Genomic DNA, 22,705 nt, shown 5'->3' on the forward strand with positions numbered 1-22,705 from the left:
TAGTGGTAAGCAGGTGAGCTGAGTATTTACTTTGTTCATTAAAATTGTTAGGCCAGTTTAATTTTTATGACTGGGTCACTAAGCAGTGCAGAGTAAATGGTCTAGTCTTTAACCATTGTCGGCTGGCCTCGTTGTCACTATTTCTGCCTGCACGGACATTCTTCTAAGAGGTACATACAGATATAAACCGGCATTCAGACAATCCAATACCAGAGCAGGGGTGGACTGACAACTCATGGGGCCCACGGGCAATAGGGGATCATGGGGCCCCTGTGTCCTTGCCCAAACTCAAAAAAGCCTATGAAAAAGGTACCAGGGGCATCTCATGGGGCCCCCTACTGACCCCGGGCCCTCGGGCAGTGCCTGAGTTTCCAAATGGTCAGTCCACCCCTGTACCAGAGCAATCCTTGCGTAGACAAACCATAATATGCACAAAATGACGATTCTGCATATTTAATGACCAGACACCGCTGGTGCCAGTCTAATCTTGAAGGAACATCAGTGATCATTTTGGAGGATGAATTTTCCAACCAAGGTTGAACCAAGAGTGTCTGCAGAGGTCACATACTGCCTACAGACATGCAATTGATTCCTGATCTGTCTGTAATCAGTAAGATCAGGTGACAATCTATGAACAACTTACGAAAGCAAACATGAAACCCTCAGCAAGCTAATATCACTGAATACTGTGCAGCTGGAGGTGAGTGCATTCAGTAAGCATGTTTTTTTGTTACCTGAGGGCATTTGGCTGCGCTGTAACAGTCCCCCGCTGTGGCAAACGGAACAGGCCGTCCATCAATAGTACGAGCAAACTGAAGATCTGTGGCTAAACAGAGGTATCACAAATTATTACAAAATGTACTTATGGTATGCATGTTGTACATGCCGGACATACTATAAAAGTTCAGTATAAGGGTGACTTACTTATAATCTGTAAAGTGGTCAGATCCAGCCTCACTTTACTGAAGGTGGACAAGCCAGATGCTGTGTAGTCTTTCTTGCATTGACAGTCTTCTCTCCTGCTCCCATTATATGGACATTCTGTAGGATTCTGCAGCCTGCAACAGAAGAGAATACATCATTTACAGGAAGATATTAGGGTATTATAAAATTAAGGGTCGGGTGGATCACTTTTTCTATTCCTCCATTTTGTGGCATACTCCCTTCGACCGGTTTTTAAATATTCCTTCAGCAGTTTTATTTGGCATCCTAAATAAAAAACATATCTCATTTGCAATTCATCATTTTTAAATGTTTCTGATGAATTTAAACCCTTTACACCTGATTTAAAATAATGGCAAATCAAATATGTTCACAGCAGCATAAAAAAAAAATGAAACCCCATTGTGAGAAGAGAATATGGAGATTAGATTACTTTTGAGCCCCCCAGGACACCATAGCAGGACAGTGTGGTGGTTATAAGTCCACAGTACTTTCATTTATTTCTGTAGCTAGAAGACATCGTAGTTGGATCTCTGTTTGTGTGGTTCATCAATTTAGACTAGATTATGGACTATCTTCTGCTGACAGCAGCATTCACGTCAATTTTGAAATCCGAGAGCATGGGGGCAGGGGGGGGGGCTTCTTCCTCTTCTTTCCTTTCTCCTGTTGTCATTTAGGATTAACTTTGCGACTTTTGCAGTAGCACAACACTTTTTATTGATGTTTCCCAATTTAGCAGAGAAAAGTTACAGTGCTTCAAGTCAACACTGTTGGAACATAAATCTGATTTTCCACATTCAATTCACACTGCCTAATATATTTGGAGTAAAATGGATGGTGACTATACAATAACAGAAATCACAAAATATAAAGACTGTGTACATGTTTGCCATTATTTCTATGAGGCCAGCATAGCTATCTGCAAATGTTGAAACAAATTGTTACAGATATTACTAATCGGAGGCTGGACATAAGAAGATGTTATATTGGGTACTCAGACAGCATATACAGATCCACTGGGTACTGCATGCTACCCACATGATTGTTATATAAAACACAAAGTGAGGGGCGCACCAGCCTAGTGCATTATCGCTAAGACCATTTATTAAAAAAAAGATGTAAATAAATCTACTCAGACATCCAGACTAGCAAAGCATATCAAGTAGTTGCAATCAATTCGTCCAAACCTTGGTTTGGCTCTGAGGAAGAGGGTACGGCCCTGGAAATGCGTGGAGCGGACAAACTGATTACAACTATTTGATATGCTTTGCTAGTCTGGATATCTTTTTTTGAAGTGTGTTACTAATAGGGTCACCAGGTAAATTTTTTTTAAAAACTGCCAAAAAACCTCAACTGCAGTCATTACATCTATTACATTTGATAAGCCAGAATATATAAATATACAAATAAATATTTGTTCTTGAGTTTAGATATGCTTTAAACTGAGAAGACCAAAATGCAAAAGTGGTCCCTAGTCACTGTTGCCTGGGAAAAGGGTCCTCAGTCACTAATGCCTGGGAAAAGGGTCCTCAGTCACTAATGCCTGGGGAAGAGGTCCTCAGTCACTAATGCCTGGGGAAGAGGTCCTCAGTCACTAATGCCTGGGGAAGAGGTCCTCAGTCACTAATGCCTGGGGAAGAGGTCCTCAGTCACTAATGCCTGGGGAAGGGCTCCTCAGTCATTAATGCCTGGGGACAGGGTCTTCAATAAACTGCTGCCTGAGAAAGGGGCCCTTAGACACTGCTGCTGTAGAAGGGATACTCAGTCACTAATGCCTGGGGAAGGGGTCCTCTGTCCCTGCTGTCTGAGGAAAGAGTCCTCAGTTAATAATTCTTGGGGAAGAGGTCCTCGGACACTGCTGCCTGGGAACAAATTCTCAGTCACTGCTGCCAAGGGAAGAGGACCTTGGGCACTGCTGCTTGAGGAACGGTTACTCAGTCACTAAGAAGGGTTACTGCGTAGAGAAGAGATTGTCAGACACTGCTGCCTGGGGAGGGGGCCCACAATCACTGCTGCCTGGGGAGGGGTCCTCAATCACTGCTGCCTAAGGAAGGCGTTCTCAATCACTGCTGCCTAGGGAAGGGGTTCTCGATCACTGCTGCCTGGGGAGGGTGTCCTCAGTCACTAATGCCTCAGGAGGGGGTCCTCAGTCACTGTTGCCTGGAGAAGGAGTCCTCGGTCACTAATGACTGTGGAAGGAGTCCTTGGTTACTAATGCCTGGAGAAGGGGTTCTCAGTCACTAATGTCTGGGGAGGGGGTCTTTGGTCACTGCTGCCTGGGGAAGGAGTGCTCGGTCACTAATGACTGGGGAAGGGGTCCTCAGTCAATAATGCCTGGAGAAGGAGTCCTTGGTCACTAATGCCTGGGGAAAGGGTTCACGGTCACTAATGTCTGGGGAGTGGGTCCGAATCACTGCTGCCTGGGGAAGGAGTCCTCAGTCACTAATGCCTTGGTAGGGGGTCCTCAGTCACTGCTGCATGGGGAAGGAGTCCTTGGTCACTAATGACTGGGGAAGGGGTCCTCAGTCACTAATGCCTTGGTAGGGGGTCCTCAGTCACTGCTGACTGGGAAAGGAGTCCTTGGTCACTAATGACTGGGGAAGGGGTCCTCAGTCACTAATGCTTATGCAAGAAGTACTTGGTCACTAATGCCTGGGGAAGGGGTTCTCGGTCACTAATGTCTGGGGAAGGGGTCCAAAGTCATTGCTGCCTGAGGAAGAGGTCCTCAGTGGCCCAGAAATGTTGCACTGTTTGATGGGGAATAAATCTCCTGTTTTTCTATTCCTACAGTGGTGTGCTGGAGATACCTATCATTTTGGACTTTTTTCTGTAAGATGGTGACAATGGAATTTTTACTGATCCATCATTTTAGTACCCGTCATTGCTCTATGTCTATAGCTGTAAGTAGTGCACTGAATCTTATGGATGTATAGACTGTTACAGAAAAAACACAGAAATAAATAAAGTGCTAACAAAACCTTTGAGTGTAAAAAATACACACAGTGCACCCTTTTGATCATACCTGTAGCCAAATACCTCGGAGAAATTTTCTGCCTCATCACTCACAAGCGTCACGTATTCTTTCGGATTGTCTGACTGCATCCCCGAACAATAAACCTGAGAGAAAAGCAATTGTTATTGGTGTGAGAGAGCACCTGCAGCCATCTATAAATAATAGAACACGCAGGAAACCATGAAGCACGCTGTGCCGAGGATGACGCCGTACCTTTGTTATTTTCTCCTCCACCATAATGTAATGCTCACCATCTTCACTAACACCTCTGCGCCTTTTAACATCTTGACAATTGTGTGGTAAATCACCTAAAATGTAAAGAATATTATATTTAATTGTAAAAATGATGATGAATTGATGATCAATGAATTACCACAAATTAGTTAAATCTGAACTCCGGGAATGAGACAAAATCTACCCTCGCAGTAGTCCCATCAATGCTGTCCCCAAGCTCCGGGCTGTGGGTGGTCCCTCTGCGTTGATATATAAAGTGCAGGGTTATTGGCATTGTACGTGAAGATACAAACCTGTGTCCATGGCTCAAACCACTTTAGAGAACATTCTGTGGGGGACCATACGCATAGATTGAGAGACCCTTCCTGTGCTAGGAATAAGGCATTACATCGTATCCCCATACCCCTACACTAAACAAACAAGTAGATGAAGTAGATAAAGGAGAAATCACACTAGTGTGAACAAGGACTTAAAGAATTGAGAACTACAAGCCGCTGGCCGCCAACAGTACTTGTTGTTCATTCATTCACAGGAAAATGCGACTGAATGATGTTGGTGTGTGGCCGCAGTCCTGCACAGTCGTGGTGTTTTCAAAAAGTGACAGAGGGTGTGGGCAGAAGATCCCTCGCCCGCTGTCACAAAGTGGGGAGTGCTGGTAGCAGGAGGTGGGTGTATAGGAGTATGTTACACAGGAAATATGGGTGTAACACGTAACATGCTCCTTAAGGTAAACGTATCATTTTAACTGGATCTGCCAGCAACTTTATTACATTATTATACTTATGACATGTCACAATATGCAACAATAGTATATCACTAAAAAGCAGTCCTTGGAGATCCAATCCCTTATATAAATGTTTGAAGCACACTGCTATTTTGTAGGGGAAATTCCAGGCAAAAGGTTCATTATGTGTACTCTCCAGCGCTCCAGGAAATGAATTGCCAAAGGGAGGCCAAGGGGGCCAGGACAGAAGTGGCCTAAAGATAATGCTTCAGGGGTGCAGCCCTCCTCAGACGGGGGAAACCAACCACTGGAACAAGAGTAGACAGGTGGCGCAAATCTTGGATAATGCACTAGGTGTTTGCGCCACCTATCTGCTCTTTTTCCAAAAGGTTCATTGTGTAGGGTACTGCTTAGTCTCAATTAACATTTTTATATGTTCCCTATGAGATAGCAGATCTTCACATGTTGAGTTCAGGTCCACTTTAAACGCAAACTATTTTTTTTCTTGCATTGGCATATAGCAGGGAAACGCAAGACCCTCTGCCAGTTTTTAAGCCATTGTTGGAGTCCCCAAAACCTAGAATTACCATAATTTCTTGTCCTGATACACAGGATATCACAGGGACAGGCAACGAAGGGCAATCTCCGTGATCAGGACAAAACAGGAATAGCTTCTAACCCTCCCCAATTATGTTAGCATTTCCCTGGAGAGATTTCCCCTCACTTTCTGTTCTAGTGATAGGAGGCAAGAATTGAGTGAACATCTTCTCATTGGGAACATAGACAGCAAAACTTTTTCTAAGACAACAAAGTGTGGTTTTGGAACTAGGCCTTAAAGTGAACCTGTGCTAGGCCTAAGTAGAGCAAAGAAAGATATTCTCTTTATGGCCCTTCATCAGTAGAACATATCTTTTCCCTTCACTCCCTTGTCCCTTTGTTCAGCCATCCTCAGTTCTGTGTAAGCTTTAAGCTGCAAGTTGATTCTGATATAGGGCTTCCTCTAAAAGGATGGTAATTATGTGTGGGGCCAGCTTTAAAAAGAACCATGAACATAGCAAATATCACTTTAAAGAATAAATACAAAGTTCAGGCACTTTTACTTTTTAGCCTTTATGGCAGAACAGTTGGACCATAATGAAGTAGAGGAACATTCAGCAATAGCACTATATGTCTCAGCTTTTCTCAGAATAAATCCTACGTACAGTCATGAGGATTGTAGCATGGCCGCTTCTCCTCCGGTTTCGTATCCATGGAGCACATACTGCTAGGGACGTCATCATTCGTTAGACACTGCACAGAGCGCTGCATGAGACCAGCTCCACAGGTAACAGAACACTGAGAATACAAACAGCACAAGCGTCAGTTACCACCAAGTAGATAATCTTGCTATACCATATATAAAGTTTTTGGACACCTAACAATTGCAATTTGAACTTGCTGGAAATCCTAATCCAAACCATTTGCACTATTATGTAGTCGCCTTCCTTTGCAAATATAACAGGCTTCACTATTCCAGGAAGCCTTTTCACGAGATTTTGGAGGGTGTCTATGGGAATTTGTGTCCATTCAGCCAAAAGAACATTTGTGAGGACAGGTTTCAAAGTTGAGTAAGAAAACCTGGCTAACAATGGGCATTCCACGTAATATCCAAAGTACTCAGTAGGGTTGAGGTCTGGGTTTGTGTAGGCCTCTCAAGTTCTCCATACCCAACTCATCAAACCATTTCTTTATGAAGTTGGCTTTGCACACAGGGGCACAGTTATGAAGAAACACAACAGGTTCTGTTCCAATCCATTGCCACAAAATTGAAAGCATACCATAGACTACATTTCTTTTTCTGTATGCCATAACATTCACAGTACCCTTTACTGGAATTACCTAATCACAATATTTTGGAAGGATGTCCACATACGTCAAGCCATGTAGTGTATTTCTTTTAGCACAGGGACCTATAGTCTTAATTCATGCCTGACTGTATCCCACTGTACTATACCAATAGCTAGTAACTTTGGACTCCTGTCATATGACCAATATTGATCTTGTGGTCCAAGCTGTGTTCAGCCATGGGTCAGACTGAATGACTTTGAAGAGAAACTCAAGTGTGTTCTTTAAAGCTCTTTATCTGTCAGACAAGGTACTTACCTTTCCCCAGTTACCAACTCTCCATGAAGCAAGCACGGGACACTCTCCCAGGAAGCAGCTTTGCACATTGGGTGGTTGGGTTCCTGGGCAGTTGGCTGAACTTTGGTAGCCATACTCATAATGGTCCTTTCCTGAGTACACTTCACTGCATGACACCAGCCTTTGCCGATAGCCTACTCCACATGTCACCGAGCACTGAAAAATATTACATACTGGTCATCCATGGGAATAATACACATTATTCATATATTTATATATATACATTTATATATATCCTTTAAAGGATATCTATATGTACGGACACTTTCACCCCCTTCCTGTGCAGGCCAATTTTCAGCTTTCAGTGCTATCACACTTAGAATGACAATTGTGCGGTCATGCAACACTGTACCCATATGAATGTTTTAGCATTTTTTTGAGACAGATAAAGCTTTATTTTGGTGGTATTTAATCACCACTGGGATTTTTATTTTTTTTGCAAATTTTGAAAAAAAGTGTTTTTCTTATAAAATCACCTGCTGGTGGCACTGTGTTTCCCAGAGCTGAAGGTGGTAGTTCTGGTGTCCACCAGCAGGTTTCTCCCAGCAGCCAGCAGTTGCTAGTAATCAGTTTTCACCCAATGTTGGCTGCTGGGAGAGTATTTAGGTCCTCCCCTACTAATGCCTCTCGTTTCAGTGTTTTGCTTTGCTGCCAGATACTGTGCACCATTTATTCTGATCCTAGCCCTGATCTTGCTCCTGTCCTGCATCCTGTACCCTGCTGCATCTTATCTGCTCCCCTTGTTCCTGATCCCAGTCCTGCTTCCCCCTTCCCATCTACTCCCTGCATCTCCAGTTTACCTTGTTGATCTGTGTTCCCTATTTTGTATATATTGTACATAGTTACTTGATACCGTAGACTTGTGTCAGTCAGGTTGATTAATTAAGGATTCTGTCATTGGGTTTTGGTTCACTTTTTACATTGCTGTGTTCTGGTGTTCGGATGGATTTTGGTTTACTGTAAATAAATCTCACTTAAAGTACACAGTCTGGTCCCAGTTTCCTGATTGTAGCCAGACAGATTTGGCCATCTCTGGTGCTGATTCCTGACAGCGTCTTTTACAACTAGCATTTAAAAAATAGTCATTCTAAAATTATAACAATGCGATACTACACTGTCATTTTAAGTACAAACTAACAAATTCTTTAAATGCGCAAAATACCTTTTCAATGGTGGATCAATAAAGGCTTGCTGAGCATAGGAGACGATCTTAACGGTGCTTGTATACATTCTCTGCAATATTTTAAGGACAAGCTGCATATGCCTACCACTGAAATCTTCAGATATAACCAGACTGTCTCATTTCTCCGCTCGAAGCTCGCTTTATTGGATGAGTCATCTTTGCTCACCGCCTTTTAACTCTCCTGCCAGAACAGGGATTCCCCAAGAGGTCTTGTCTCTACAATATATGCTCTCCTCACTGATCCAAATTGTAAAATCCCTTATATGGAACATTGGGCAAGAGACTTAGCTGTTAATTATGAATTATCGGATTGGCAGGACATCGCCTTGGCACTGTCCAAAATTTCTATCAATGCTACCTTAATTGAAGCAAATTATAGGACTTTGTTGAGATGGTATTTGGTTCCTACCCAGATTACAAGAATGCATCCGTCTGCTTCTGCGATGTGTTTCCGGCGTTGTGGCCAGGAGGGGTCTATGATTCACATCTGGTGGCAATGTCCGCTTGTAACTAGATTTTGAATTCGCATGTTCAATCTGGTAAATTCGGTGACGGCTATAAATATTTGCGGATCCCCGGAGACGGCGCTCTTTCACAAATTTCCAGATAATATTCCCAAGAAATCCCATAAATTGATCTTCTATATATTTCTGTCAGTGAGAATTACTATAGCTAGACATTGGAGGCAATCGGTCATTCCACTTGATTATGTTAAAAAGAAACTTAAAGTGGAGTTCCACCTAAAAAAGAAAAAAACTAAAAGTCAGCGGCTACAAAAACTGTAGCTGCTGACTTTTAAAATACAGACACTTACCTGTCCCTCGGTCCAGCGGTGTCTTCAGCACCGGTGATTTCACCGTCCGTCTTCTCTCCCTGGCGTCTGCATCTTCAGTGTGGGCACCCGGCTGTGACAGCTTGTGGCTTCACAGCCGGGTACCCACTGCGCATGCGCGAGTAGCACTGCGCTTTGTGAATGGCCCCGTAGTCTTCTGGGACCTGTCACGTGTCCCAGAAGACTACAGAGAGGGAGGGGGGAGTACAACTTCCGCTTCCGATCGCCTAGGCGATCGAAGCGGAAGTGGGAGCGGGTACCTGTCAAATTCAGGTACCCACTCCCCAAAGGTGTCAATCCTTTATGGGGAGGCTTAAAGCAGAACGTCCCCTTTTGGGTAGAGCTCCACTTTAACTGGATTATGGTTAATGCCAAACTTACCTGTATCCTGCACAATAATTCAAAAAAATTTGATAACACATGAAACCTGTGGCTGCAATACCTCTCTGTGCCTTAATGACCCTCCTCTTGATTTACCTTTCTACTCTTTCCTTCATCCTATTTCTTCTTCTTTTTTCTATTCTGCATTGTACTTTCTATGTTGGATAGGTGAGATACACTTTTATTTATGTCTTGCCTTAACCACTTCCAGTCCGGACACTTTTACCCCCTTCCTGACCAGGGCAATTTTCAGCTTTCAGCGCTGTCACACTTTGAATGACAATTGTGCGGTCATGCAACACTGTACCCATATGAATTTTTTACCATTTTTTTGACACAGATAAAGCTTTATTTTGGTGGTATTTATTCACCGCTCGGATTTTTATTTTTTTTGCTATGTAAATGAAATGTCCAAAAATTTTGAAAAAAAGTGTTTTTTTTATAAAATTTTGCAAATAAATAATATTTCATCATAAATCTTTGCCAAAACTTATTCCGTTATCTTTTTAGTAAAAAAAAAAATCCAAATTAGTTTATAACCAAAAATTATAATTTTTAAACATTTTTTTTTTACATTTTTATTTTAATTTTTTATATTATTTTTTTATTTATTTATTTATTTTTTTACATACTGTCACCCTAGCAGTACAGTGTTATCATGGTGACACTGTACTACTTGTGGGGGTGATGAAAATTTTTTTTTTTTTTTTTACACTGATTGCTTTTACACCCATATAGGGTGTAAAAGCAATTATTTCTCTTTCTCTCTGTCTGCATTCTTGCACTCATTGAGAAGTACTGAGTGAGCTGTGATTGGTCACAGCTTGTCACATGGTACAAGGCTGTTGTGAATAGCCTTGTACCATGTGACCTCTGTGATCATTCACAGATTTCACACTTAGTAAGCAATGATGTCACAAGTGACATCTTGCTTACTACTTTGCATGTGATCACTGATTGGCCAATCAGTGATCACATGATCGGGACCTCATACAGAGGTCCCGTCCGACGATCAGTGTTTCACTGTGTCCGGAGGACACAGCGGGCACTGGATCGCGGTGCTGCGCGCTCCCAGGGAGCGTGCACAAGCAGGGTGCAGGGAGGCCGTTTATAAACGGCCACCCGACCCTGCACTGCCACCGTCCGGCCGTTTATATGCAACGGCCGGTCGGGAAGTGGTTAACTGCCAATTGTTGTGGCAGAATGTGTCATTACTGGTGTTTTATATCTGTATATATGATGGAACATTGTTCATTAATACTTCTTGTTTTTTTGTTTTGTAAAATTATTCAGTAAAAACCATTGGAAACTAAATGCGCAAAAGAAAATTGTTCCTCTGTTTGTACCTACCTCAGACCACTCCCCGGTAATCCAGATGTATTCACAGGACTGTACATTGCAAGCCTCCACATCTGACGGGCGCTTGTTCTCTTCGCATTGGAATGCTGGGACTTCCTTCTTCTGTTCATTGACGCAGTACACCAGGCGGTAGCGGAATCCTTCATCACACGTCTTGCTGCACTACAAGCAGAAGCACCCCGGTGAATCACACTGGATCTAATGACAGGTAAACCTTGAACACAGTGTTCTTTATATAGCAGAACTGTGGACCTGCACTTTCAAGTCTGCCAGTGGAGATAGGCTGTATGATCACTTTTAGCTAGCTGTGCCGATTGTATTGCTCTGCAACCCGTCAGAATCATTCTTATACTTTGAAAGGATAATTTGATAAGCAAAGGTAAAAAGACTTTGTCTGGGGTAAAATAAATGACAAACTACTGCAGATATAAAGTGCAGGCACCTAGTGTGTTGGCTTAAAAATCTACTTGTCACATCAGAATTTCAAGCTGTTCTGACAGTCTATAAAAAAAAACGATGAGAGCGCCATAACTCAATATTCAGTCCAGTTAGGATTTATTATTTCCAACAAAAAGTCAGCAAGTATGGTCAACGCGTTTCAAGAGCTCACAAATGTCACTTCATCAGGGCTTGTATGTATGCAAGGTGTGATAATACTGGACAGGTGTTAGACAGGCGACCCCTGTGGGAATGATTTCATCTTCATTTCTCCTTATTACCTGTCTAGTATTATCATACATCATTTTCAGCATACAAGCCCTTATGAAGGGGGATTGGTAAGCCCTGGAAATGCATTGGGTTTACTTTCTGACTTTTTGTTGTGTATATAAACATTCACTGGACTTATTATTGAGCACTCTTGTGACCCACATGAGATGTATGACCAAACAAGATTTCATGGTTGTCATGGGAATAGTTTGTTTTTTGTTGTTTTCATACTGTATTTATTATTATTATTATTATTATAATACAGGATTTATATAGCGCCAACAGTTTGCTCAGCGCTTTACAATATAAGGGAGAGAGTACAATTACAATACATTTCAGTACAGAAGGAATAGGTGGAGCTTACAATCTAAACTGTATTACATATTTAACGTGATATTAAACCCTCCGTTTTTTTAGCACTTTCCGTAGATGATTTAATCACTTACTGAGTATGCATCTTTATCTCATAATCCTTGTCTATGTTCCAGTTTAGGTTGGTGCCGTGACTACTGTCCTAGGTTTTCTGTGTCAGGGCAGCTTCTTCCTTTGCAGCGTCTTAAGGAGCCACCCTTACATACAGGGACTAGAGTTGTGTCTCCCTAAACTGTGTGCATCAATAGAAACACATAGCCCTGAAGCCTAAGATGGCAAGACACTCCTCTGCTTCTCCTTTCTCCTACCCCATTTTTCTCCAAGTTAACAGACTGACTGAATTATTCACTGTTAACTCTTTCCTGTGAAGACCAGTTGTCCAGGGAAGCAGCACTGACAGAAGAGGAGCCAGCAGCAATGAAAGCTGTAAACTGCTGGGGTAAAAAGTTTAACAAATAATTTACTGGAAAGTGTTTATTTTATTATGCTCATTGTGGTAAATTAAAACAAGTACTACACAATACTACTACACAATACTACTTTAAAGAAAGTATCCATGATTATGGAATATAGGCGCCTATGGGTCAGTCATACCAATTAAAAATTAACCACAGAAATCGTGGCACCCCTGCATTTCTGTCAGGTAATGCACCACTTTGCCCAGAAAATTGTTGACAATGTTGCAATCAGTGGACACAGGAACATTAAGTTCCGTTAATTGATACAGGTGAATTTAATTACAAATTACAGGAGCATCACAAACTTGGAATGCAATTATTTCTTACAATTTTGAAAAGGTGCCAAAAATCTTGTTCAGTCCATTTTTGGGGTTTTGCGTGGAATGTGTCAGATTTGTTGTGTCATACCAATACAAACAAAAGAAATAAACATGGAAATGCCTACTCATTTGTACTTGCAAGAACTTTTTGGGCGAAATGGTGCATTATGTGAAAGAAATGCAAGGGTGGCAATTAGAGATGAGCGAAGAAATGAAAAATTCGATTCGACTGATTCGGCGAATTCGTGGACAATATTCGATTCGAGTCGAATAAATTCGCTGTGAATTTAACTTAAAAAAGGGTGTTTCTAGGCTTCAGAGAGACTTAATATTAGTGCAGAACACTGTACCTTTAATTTAAATGCCCTTGGAGTCTGCTGGGGAAGAGAAATAATACTGTCTGTCAGTATGACATGCAGATGAGTGCCGTCGATCTTAGAATCACTGCACACTTCACTCCTTTGGCCAGTCACGGGGCCAAAACCAGTGTTTGGAGCCACAGTGTGGCGGTGGAGGCAGCAGCAATGGGAGGCCATACAGCAACCTATGACAAAATGGAAACCAGCAGGAGCGTGAGGAGACCTGAAAGTGGCACATGGCAGAGTGGGAGCAATGGGAGGCGGTACAGGGACCCAGGTCACACTGTGGGCCCAGCAGCAGCGTGACCAGGGGGTACGGGGGCCCATGGCCGATATGGGGCTTGGTGGCACCTATGGAAGGCCTGTAATCTGCCAGCGACCTATGACAAAATGGACAACCGCAGGAGTGTGAGGAGATTTCAAAGTGGCACATGGCAGAGTGGAAGCAATGGGAGGCCGTACAGGGACCCAGGTCACACTGTGGGCTCAGCAGCAGCGTGACCAGGAGGTACGGGGGCCCATGGTCGATATGGGGCCTGGCGGCACCTATGGAAGGCCGCTAATCTGCCAGCAACCTATGACAAAATGGACAACCGCAGGAGTGTGAGGAGATTTCAAAGAGGTACATGGCAGAGTGGAAGCAATGGGAGGCCGTACAGGGACCCAGGTCACACTGTGGGACCAGCATCAGCGTGAACAGGCGGTACGGGGGCCCATGGCCGATTTGACCTCATTCATCCCATAGTCCTGCCGACTCACGAATAGCGTGGCCTCCTCAAAGGGCCTGAGCAAGCGCAGGTGTCACACATGAGCTGACAATGGCTGACATCTAAGTTACACAGGGAGTACCTTTATCCGCTTTTAACATCAGGAAATCTGTGATGGCCTTTAGCTGTTCGTAAAGGCGGTCTAACATATGTAGGGTTGAATTACACCTTGTTGCAACGTCACAGCATGAGGAGTCGGTACGGGGGCCCATGGCAGATTACATGTCTGGCAGCAGCAATGGGAGGCCCGTAATCTGCCAGCACCCTATGTCAAAAAATTTAACACACCAGCAGTGTGAAGAGACCTGAAAGTGGCACATGGCAGCAGAGTGTGGCGATGGAGACAGCAGCAATGGGAGGCCGTACAGGGACCCATGAGAGACTCTGGACTTGGCAGCAGCATGAGGAGGCGGTATATAGGGGCCCATGGCAGATTAGGGGCCTGGCAGCAGCTATGTGAGGCCCGTAATCTGCCTGCACCCTATGTCAAAAAATTAAACACACCAGCAGTGTGAAGAGACCTGAAAGTGGCACATGGCAGCAGAGTGTGGCGATGGAGACAGCAGCAATGGGAGGCCGTACAGGGACCCATGAGAGACTCTAGACTTGGCAGCAGCATGAGGAGGCGGTATATAGGGGCCCATGGCAGATTAGGGGCCTGGCAGCAGCTATGTGAGGCCCGTAATCTGCCTGCACCCTATGTCAAAAAATTAAACACACCAGCAGTGTGAAGAGACCTGAAAGTGGCACATGGCAGCAGAGTGTGGCGATGGAGACAGCAACAATGGGAGGCCGTACAGGGACCCATGAGAGACTCTGGACTTGGCAGCAGCATGAGGAGGCGGTATATAGGGGCCCATGGCAGATTAGGGGCCTGGCAGCAGCTATGTGAGGCCCGTAATCTGCCTGCACCCTATGTCAAAAAATTAAACACACCAGCAGTGTGAAGAGACCTGAAAGTGGCACATGGCAGAGTGTGGCGATGGAGACAGCAGCAATGGGAGGCCGTACAGGGACCCATGACAGACTCTAGACTTGGCAGCAGCATGAGGAGGCGGTATATAGGGGCCCATGGCAGATTAGGGGCCTGGCAGCAGCTATGTGAGGCCCGTAATCTGCCTGCACCCTATGTCAAAAAATTTAACACACCAGCAGTGTGAAGAGACCTGAAAGTGGCACATGGCAGCAGAGTGTGGCGATGGAGACAGCAGCAATGGGAGGCCGTACAGGGACCCATGAGAGACTCTGGACTTGGCAGCAGCATGAGGAGGCGGTATATAGGGGCCCATGGCAGATTAGGGGCCTGGCAGCAGCTATGTGAGGCCCGTAATCTGCCTGCACCCTATGTCAAAAAATTTAACACACCAGCAGTGTGAAGAGACCTGAAAGTGGCACATGGCAGCAGAGTGTGGCGATGGAGACAGCAGCAATGGGAGGCCGTACAGGGACCCATGAGAGACTCTAGACTTGGCAGCAGCATGAGGAGGCGGTATATAGGGGCCCATGGCAGATTAGGGGCCTGGCAGCAGCTATGTGAGGCCCGTAATCTGCCTGCACCCTATGTCAAAAAATTAAACACACCAGCAGTGTGAAGAGACCTGAAAGTGGCACATGGCAGCAGAGTGTGGCGATGGAGACAGCAGCAATGGGAGGCCGTACAGGGACCCATGAGAGACTCTAGACTTGGCAGCAGCATGAGGAGGCGGTATATAGGGGCCCATGGCAGATTAGGGGCCTGGCAGCAGCTATGTGAGGCCCGTAATCTGCCTGCACCCTATGTCAAAAAATTTAACACACCAGCAGTGTGAAGAGACCTGAAAGTGGCACATGGCAGCAGAGTGTGGCGATGGAGACAGCAACAATGGGAGGCCGTACAGGGACCCATGAGAGACTCTGGACTTGGCAGCAGCATGAGGAGGCGGTATATAGGGGCCCATGGCAGATTAGGGGCCTGGCAGCAGCTATGTGAGGCCCGTAATCTGCCTGCACCCTATGTCAAAAAATTAAACACACCAGCAGTGTGAAGAGACCTGAAAGTGGCACATGGCAGCAGAGTGTGGCGATGGAGACAGCAGCAATGGGAGGCCGTACAGGGACCCATGAGAGACTCTAGACTTGGCAGCAGCATGAGGAGGCGGTATATAGGGGCCCATGGCAGATTAGGGGCCTAGCAGCAGCTATGTGAGGCCCGTAATCTGCCTGCACCCTATGTCAAAAAATTAAACACACCAGCAGTGTGAAGAGACCTGAAAGTGGCACATGGCAGAGTGTGGCGATGGAGACAGCAGCAATGGGAGGCCGTACAGGGACCCATGACAGACTCTAGACTTGGCAGCAGCATGAGGAGGCGGTTTATAGGGGCCCATGGCAGATTAGGGGCCTGGCAGCAGCTATGTGAGGCCCGTAATCTGCCTGCACCCTATGTCAAAAAATTTAACACACCAGCAGTGTGAAGAGACCTGAAAGTGGCACATGGCAGCAGAGTGTGGCGATGGAGACAGCAGCAATGGGAGGCCGTACAGGGACCCATGAGAGACTCTGGACTTGGCAGCAGCATGAGGAGGCGGTATATAGGGGCCCATGGCAGATTAGGGGCCTGGCAGCAGCTATGTGAGGCCCGTTATCTTGCAGCACCCTATGTCAAAAAATTAAACACACCAGCAGTGTGAAGAGACCTGAAAGTGGCACATGGCAGCAGAGTGTGGCGATGGAGACAGCAGCAATGGGAGGCCGTACAGGGACCCATGAGAGACTCTAGACTTGGCAGCAGCATGAGGAGGCGGTATATAGGGGCCCATGGCAGATTAGGGGCCTGGCAGCAGCTATGTGAGGCCCGTAATCTGCCTGCACCCTATGTCAAAAAATTAAACACACCAGCAGTGTGAAGAGACCTGAAAGTGGCACATGGCAGCAGAGTGTGGCGATGGAGACAGCAACAATGGGAGGCCGTACAGGGACCCATGAGAGACTCTGGACTTGGCAGCAGCATGAGGAGGCGGTATATAGGGGCCCATGGCAGATTAGGGGCCTGGCAGCAGCTATGTGAGGCCCGTAATCTGCCTGCACCCTATGTCAAAAAATTAAACACACCAGCAGTGTGAAGAGACCTGAAAGTGGCACATGGCAGAGTGTGGCGATGGAGACAGCAGCAATGGGAGGCCGTACAGGGACCCATGACAGACTCTAGACTTGGCAGCAGCATGAGGAGGCGGTATATAGGGGCCCATGGCAGATTAGGGGCCTGGCAGCAGCTATGTGAGGCCCGTAATCTGCCTGCACCCTATGTCAAAAAATTTAACACACCAGCAGTGTGAAGAGACCTGAAAGTGGCACATGGCAGCAGAGTGTGGCGATGGAGACAGCAGCAATGGGAGGCCGTACAGGGACCCATGAGAGACTCTGGACTTGGCAGCAGCATGAGGAGGCGGTATATAGGGGCCCATGGCAGATTAGGGGCCTGGCAGCAGCTATGTGAGGCCCGTAATCTGCCTGCACCCTATGTCAAAAAATTTAACACACCAGCAGTGTGAAGAGACCTGAAAGTGGCACATGGCAGCAGAGTGTGGCGATGGAGACAGCAGCAATGGGAGGCCGTACAGGGACCCATGAGAGACTCTGGACTTGGCAGCAGCATGAGGAGGCGGTATATAGGGGCCCATGGCAGATTAGGGGCCTGGCAGCAGCTATGTGAGGCCCGTTATCTTGCAGCACCCTATGTCAAAAAATTAAACACACCAGCAGTGTGAAGAGACCTGAAAGTGGCACATGGCAGCAGAGTGTGGCGATGGAGACAGCAGCAATGGGAGGCCGTACAGGGACCCATGAGAGACTCTAGACTTGGCAGCAGCATGAGGAGGCGGTATATAGGGGCCCATGGCAGATTAGGGGCCTGGCAGCAGCTATGTGAGGCCCGTAATCTGCCTGCACCCTATGTCAAAAAATTAAACACACCAGCAGTGTGAAGAGACCTGAAAGTGGCACATGGCAGCAGAGTGTGGCGATGGAGACAGCAGCAATGGGAGGCCGTACAGGGACCCATGAGAGACTCTAGACTTGGCAGCAGCATGAGGAGGCGGTATATAGGGGCCCATGGCAGATTAGGGGCCTGGCAGCAGCTATGTGAGGCCCGTAATCTGCCTGCACCCTATGTCAAAAAATTTAACACACCAGCAGTGTGAAGAGACCTGAAAGTGGCACATGGCAGCAGAGTGTGGCGATGGAGACAGCAGCAATGGGAGGCCGTACAGGGACCCATGAGAGACTCTAGACTTGGCAGCAGCATGAGGAGGCGGTTTATAGGGGCCCATGGCAGATTAGGGGCCTGGCAGCAGCTATGTGAGGCCCGTAATCTGCCTGCACCCTATGTCAAAAAATTTAACACACCAGCAGTGTGAAGAGACCTGAAAGTGGCACATGGCAGCAGAGTGTGGCGATGGAGACAGCAGCAATGGGAGGCCGTACAGGGACCCATGAGAGACTCTGGACTTGGCAGCAGCATGAGGAGGCGGTATATAGGGGCCCATGGCAGATTAGGGGCCTGGCAGCAGCTATGTGAGGCCCGTAATCTGCCTGCACCCTATGTCAAAAAATTAAACACAACAGCAGTGTGAAGAGACCTGAAAGTGGCACATGGCAGCAGAGTGTGGCGATGGAGACAGCAGCAATGGGAGGCCGTACAGGGACCCATGAGAGACTCTGGACCTAGCAGCAGCATGAGGAGGCGGTATATAGGGGCCTATGGCAGATTAGGGGCCTGGCAGCAGCTATAGGAGGCCCGTAATCTGCCAGCACCCTATGTCAAAAAATTAAACACACCAGCAGTGTGAGGAGACCTGAAAGTGGCACATGTTTGAGGCATGATTCATGGCGGATTTAGTCAGTTGTGTCAGGAACTGGTGGTTTGAAATCCAGACTAATCCACGCCTGATTCATTTTCACAAACGTGAGTCTCTCCACACTTTGGGTGGACAGTCGTGTCCTCCGCGGAGTTACAATACCTCCTGCCGCACTAAACACGCGCTCCGATGCCACGCTACTGGCCGGGCATGACAGCCTTTCAAGGGCAAATTCAGCTAGTTGGGGCCAAAGGTCAAGTTTCGTTGCCCAGTAGTCAAGGGGATTGTCTACCTCGGTTGGCAGGGTGCTGTCCAAGTAGGCCCAAGCCTGTTGTTTGAGCTCCTGCTCCAGGTCCACCTGATGCTGCTGCTGCTGCTGCGGCTGGTTAGTAGTTTCCTCACTGCGCTGGTGAAGAAAGCTACTCATCATCGACTGCAGACTGAGGCAGCCACTGCTGGTGGAGCTGCCACTGCTCCTACCACCCCACCCCTCCCCTGCTGCCATGCCAGCGGAACGCGAGCGCACAGGGCCCACAGTGTCTGAGGATGGACGTTGGCGCACAAAGGCAGAGACCAACTGACTACATAGGTGGTTTTTATAGTACGTAATTTTGGCCTCCCTCTCAGCAGGTGTGAAAAAGGCCACCATTTTGGACCGGTAGCGAGGGTCCAACAAGGTGGACAGCCAAAAGTCATCCCTCTGTCTGATGGTTATTATTCGGCTGTCGCTACGCAAGCAACCGAGCATGCTATGGGCCATTTGTGCCAAGGAATGCGAGGGACTCCCTGCCTCCATCTCCACAGCATACTGCCACGGTGCGTCTGGGTCCTCTGTCTCCTCCTCCTCCTCCTCTACCAGATGCTCCTGCTCCTCCACTCCTGTCCGCTGAGTGGAAAAACCACCCATTTCACTCAATAATTCCTGAGCACAAATGTCCTCCTCTACCTCCTCCTCTTCTTCCTGTCCTGCCCCCACAGGGGTCATGTGGCGTTGAGATCTGTGCGCCACGTCTACCGCACCCTGACCAGCCATTGTTAACAGCATTTGTTCCAGGACGTGCAACAGAGGAATGACGTCGTTCATCCCATAGTCCTGCCGACTCACGAATAGCGTGGCCTCCTCAAAGGGCCTGAGCAAGCGGCAGGTGTCACGCATGAGCTGCCAATGGCTGACATCTAAGTTACACAGGGGAGTACCTTTATCCGCTTGTAACATCAGGAAATCGGTGATGGCCTTTCGCTGCTCGTAAAGGCGGTCTAACATGTGTAGGGTTGAATTCCACCTTGTTGCAACGTCGCAGATCAGGCGATGCTGTGGAATTCCGTTCTGCCGCTGCAGCTCAATGAGGGTGTTCTTTGCGGTGTAGGAATGGCTGAAATGCATGCACAGTTTACGTGACATTTTAAGGATGTCTTGCAGTGGGATGGTGGATTTTAGGAACCGCTTGACAACCAGATTGAACACGTGAGCCATGCATGGCGCATGGCACAACCTTCCTTGACGCAGAGCAGACACCATGTTCTTTCCGTTGTCAGTCAACATGGTTCCGATTTTTAGTTTGCGCGGAGACAGCCATCTGTCGATTTCTCTGTTCATTACACTCAGCAGTTCCTCCCCTGTGTGACTACGTTCGCCAAGGCATACCAGGTGCAGCACAGCGTGACACCGTTGCGCCCTGCACATGTGATATGCCGGTCGGGTAATGGGACTTGGCACGGGGGTGGCGGCTGAGGACACGGCGGAAAAAGAGGTGGTAGAGGCGGACATGCTTGCTGGACCAAGGACGTGCAAACGTGGAGGCAAAAGCGTCGTGACCTGTCCAAGTTGCTGGTGCGGCTGTGCCGGCACCACGTTCACCCAGTGGGCCGTAAATGACATGTACTGTCCCTGACCGTAGTTACAGCTCCACACGTCGGCGCTGCCGTGCACTTTGGCAGAGACCGACATGCTCAAAGACTGGCCCACCATCTCTTCTACATGTGAATGCAGGGCTGGCACTGCCTTTTGGGCAAAGAAATGACGGCTTGGCACTCTCCACCGCGGCGCGGCACAAGCCATCATTTCTCGGAAAGGTGCTGAGTCCACCAGTTGGAAAGGGAGGGACTGCAGCACCAGCAACTTGGACAGGAGGACGTTCAGCTTTTGCACCGTCGGGTGCGTGCTCGCAAACTGTTGTCTCTTGGATACGGATTCCAAGAAAGACTGTTGACGGAATCCGAGAAGAGGAGTAGCAGGAGAAGGAGCATCTGAACGAGCGGAAGATGCCAACGAGCGACAACTCCCCTCAGCAGAGGTGTTGGAGCCTTGACTGGCTGATAGAGGGCGATTGACGACGTCGGGTGACGGAGCAAGTAACGGAGCGGGTGATGGAGCGGGGGCTGGGGCAGGCAGAACCGCCGTATGTTTATCACGGTTTTCCCAGGCCACCGAATGGTGACGCTGCATATGCTGACGCAACGCTGTAGTCCCAACATGGGCCCCCTGGCCACGCTTGCATTTCTGGCCACATAGTCGACATACGGCTACGTTTACTTCCTCGGGCGGCTTGAGGAAAAATTGCCACACCACCGAGTAGGAAACTTTGCCCCCGCTACTCTTCACTGGCTGACTGCTACTTCCTCCGTGCGCACCGGCACCACTACTGGCCGTGGTGGTAGGCTGCAGTGGAGCTGGTGCTCTACTCCGTGGACGTTTGGCTCCACTGACACTGATGCGACCCTGCTGCTGTCTCCTGGGCAACCCACCGACTGTTTTGCTCGCTGCCAAGCTGCCACCCTCTTCTCCTGATGATGCGGAAGAAATTGCCTGATGACGATGAGGCTGCCAAGTGCGATCAACCTCCTCATCATCAAGTAGGGTCTCCGCCTCACTACTAGCCCCCTCGGCTGCGTCTGGGTCAGGAGACAGACCTGTCTCTAGACCGGCTACCGAGCCACTCTCCTCGCCAGTACTTGTTCGCTTGGCTGCTGAAAAGGCCGATGTCTCCCCCCGTTCCTGACCGCCCTCTGTTAGCTCTTCCTCACTGTACAGTGGGGCTGAGCCCACAGCATGCGATACTTCGCTTGGTGAGGGAACAGCAAAGGACAGGGGCAGGTAGAGGACACGTGATTTCAGTGGGCTTGCTCCCGGGCCATGCCAACTAACGGTTGTGTCTGACGTACCCACCGACCGTTGGCTGTAGGTGTCAGAGGTGACCTGGGAAGAGGAAGACGACCGAGCCAACCAATCAATGACGGCAGGGTTGTCGGTGGAGACACGACCGCTGGATGACACCGGGAGCACTGGCCTCTGGCTGCGAATACTGCTGCCTCGACCCCTTCCTCTGCTGCCACGTCTGCTCGCTCCTAAAACATTGCCTCCTCTGCCACTCCTCTGCATGTTGTCTGACATACTATTTAATTCAACGATTAGGTGTCCCTGAGTAACAATTCTCTGGCACTCAGTAACAATTCTGTCTGTCCCTGAGTATGAATTCTGTGGCCCTGAGTAACAATTCTGTGTCTGTGCGAGTAACAATTCTGTGTCTGTGCGAGTAACAATTCTGTGTCTGTGCAAGTAACAATTTTGTGTCTGTGCGAGTAACAATTCTCTGGCACTCAGTAACAATTCTGTCTGTCCCTGAGTAACAATTCTCTGGCACTCAGTAACAATTCTGTCTGTCCCTGAGTAACAATTCTCTGGCACTCAGTAACAATTCTGTCTGTCCCTGAGTATGAATTCTGTGGCCCTGAGTAACAATTCTGTGTCTGTGCGAGTAACAATTCTGTGTCTGTGCAAGTAACAATTTTGTGTCTGTGCGAGTAACAATTCTCTGGCACTCAGTAACAATTCTGTCTGTCCCTGAGTAACAATTCTCTGGCACTCAGTAACAATTCTGTCTGTCCCTGAGTATGAATTCTGTGGCCCTGAGTAACAATTCTGTGTCTGTGCGAGTAACAATTCTGTGTCTGTGCAAGTAACAATTTTGTGTCTGTGCGAGTAACAATTCTCTGGCACTCAGTAACAATTCTGTCTGTCCCTGAGTAACAATTCTCTG

At 47.4% G+C, this 22,705-nt stretch overlaps 1 protein-coding gene across 1 annotated transcript in view; it reads right to left on the bottom strand.

Moving 5' to 3' along the window:
- The window catches only part of ADAMTS9 (ADAM metallopeptidase with thrombospondin type 1 motif 9), a 357,735-nt gene that overhangs the window by 13,698 nt on the left and 321,332 nt on the right, over window positions 1-22,705 (bottom strand). The window contains exons 31-37 of the mRNA XM_089675998.1: window positions 10,841-11,011; window positions 7,056-7,250; window positions 6,116-6,248; window positions 4,169-4,263; window positions 3,965-4,059; window positions 925-1,058; window positions 735-826 (exon numbers count right to left, since the gene is read on the bottom strand). Of these exons, the coding sequence (XP_089532124.1) occupies window positions 735-826; window positions 925-1,058; window positions 3,965-4,059; window positions 4,169-4,263; window positions 6,116-6,248; window positions 7,056-7,250; window positions 10,841-11,011 (915 nt within the window). The remainder of the gene's footprint in view (window positions 1-734; window positions 827-924; window positions 1,059-3,964; window positions 4,060-4,168; window positions 4,264-6,115; window positions 6,249-7,055; window positions 7,251-10,840; window positions 11,012-22,705) is intronic.

Source organism: Staurois parvus, unplaced genomic scaffold (assembly GCF_062004578.1).
Source record: "Staurois parvus isolate SC_StPar_1 unplaced genomic scaffold, SC_StPar_1.0 ptg000162l, whole genome shotgun sequence".
Taxonomy (NCBI): domain Eukaryota; kingdom Metazoa; phylum Chordata; class Amphibia; order Anura; family Ranidae; genus Staurois; species Staurois parvus.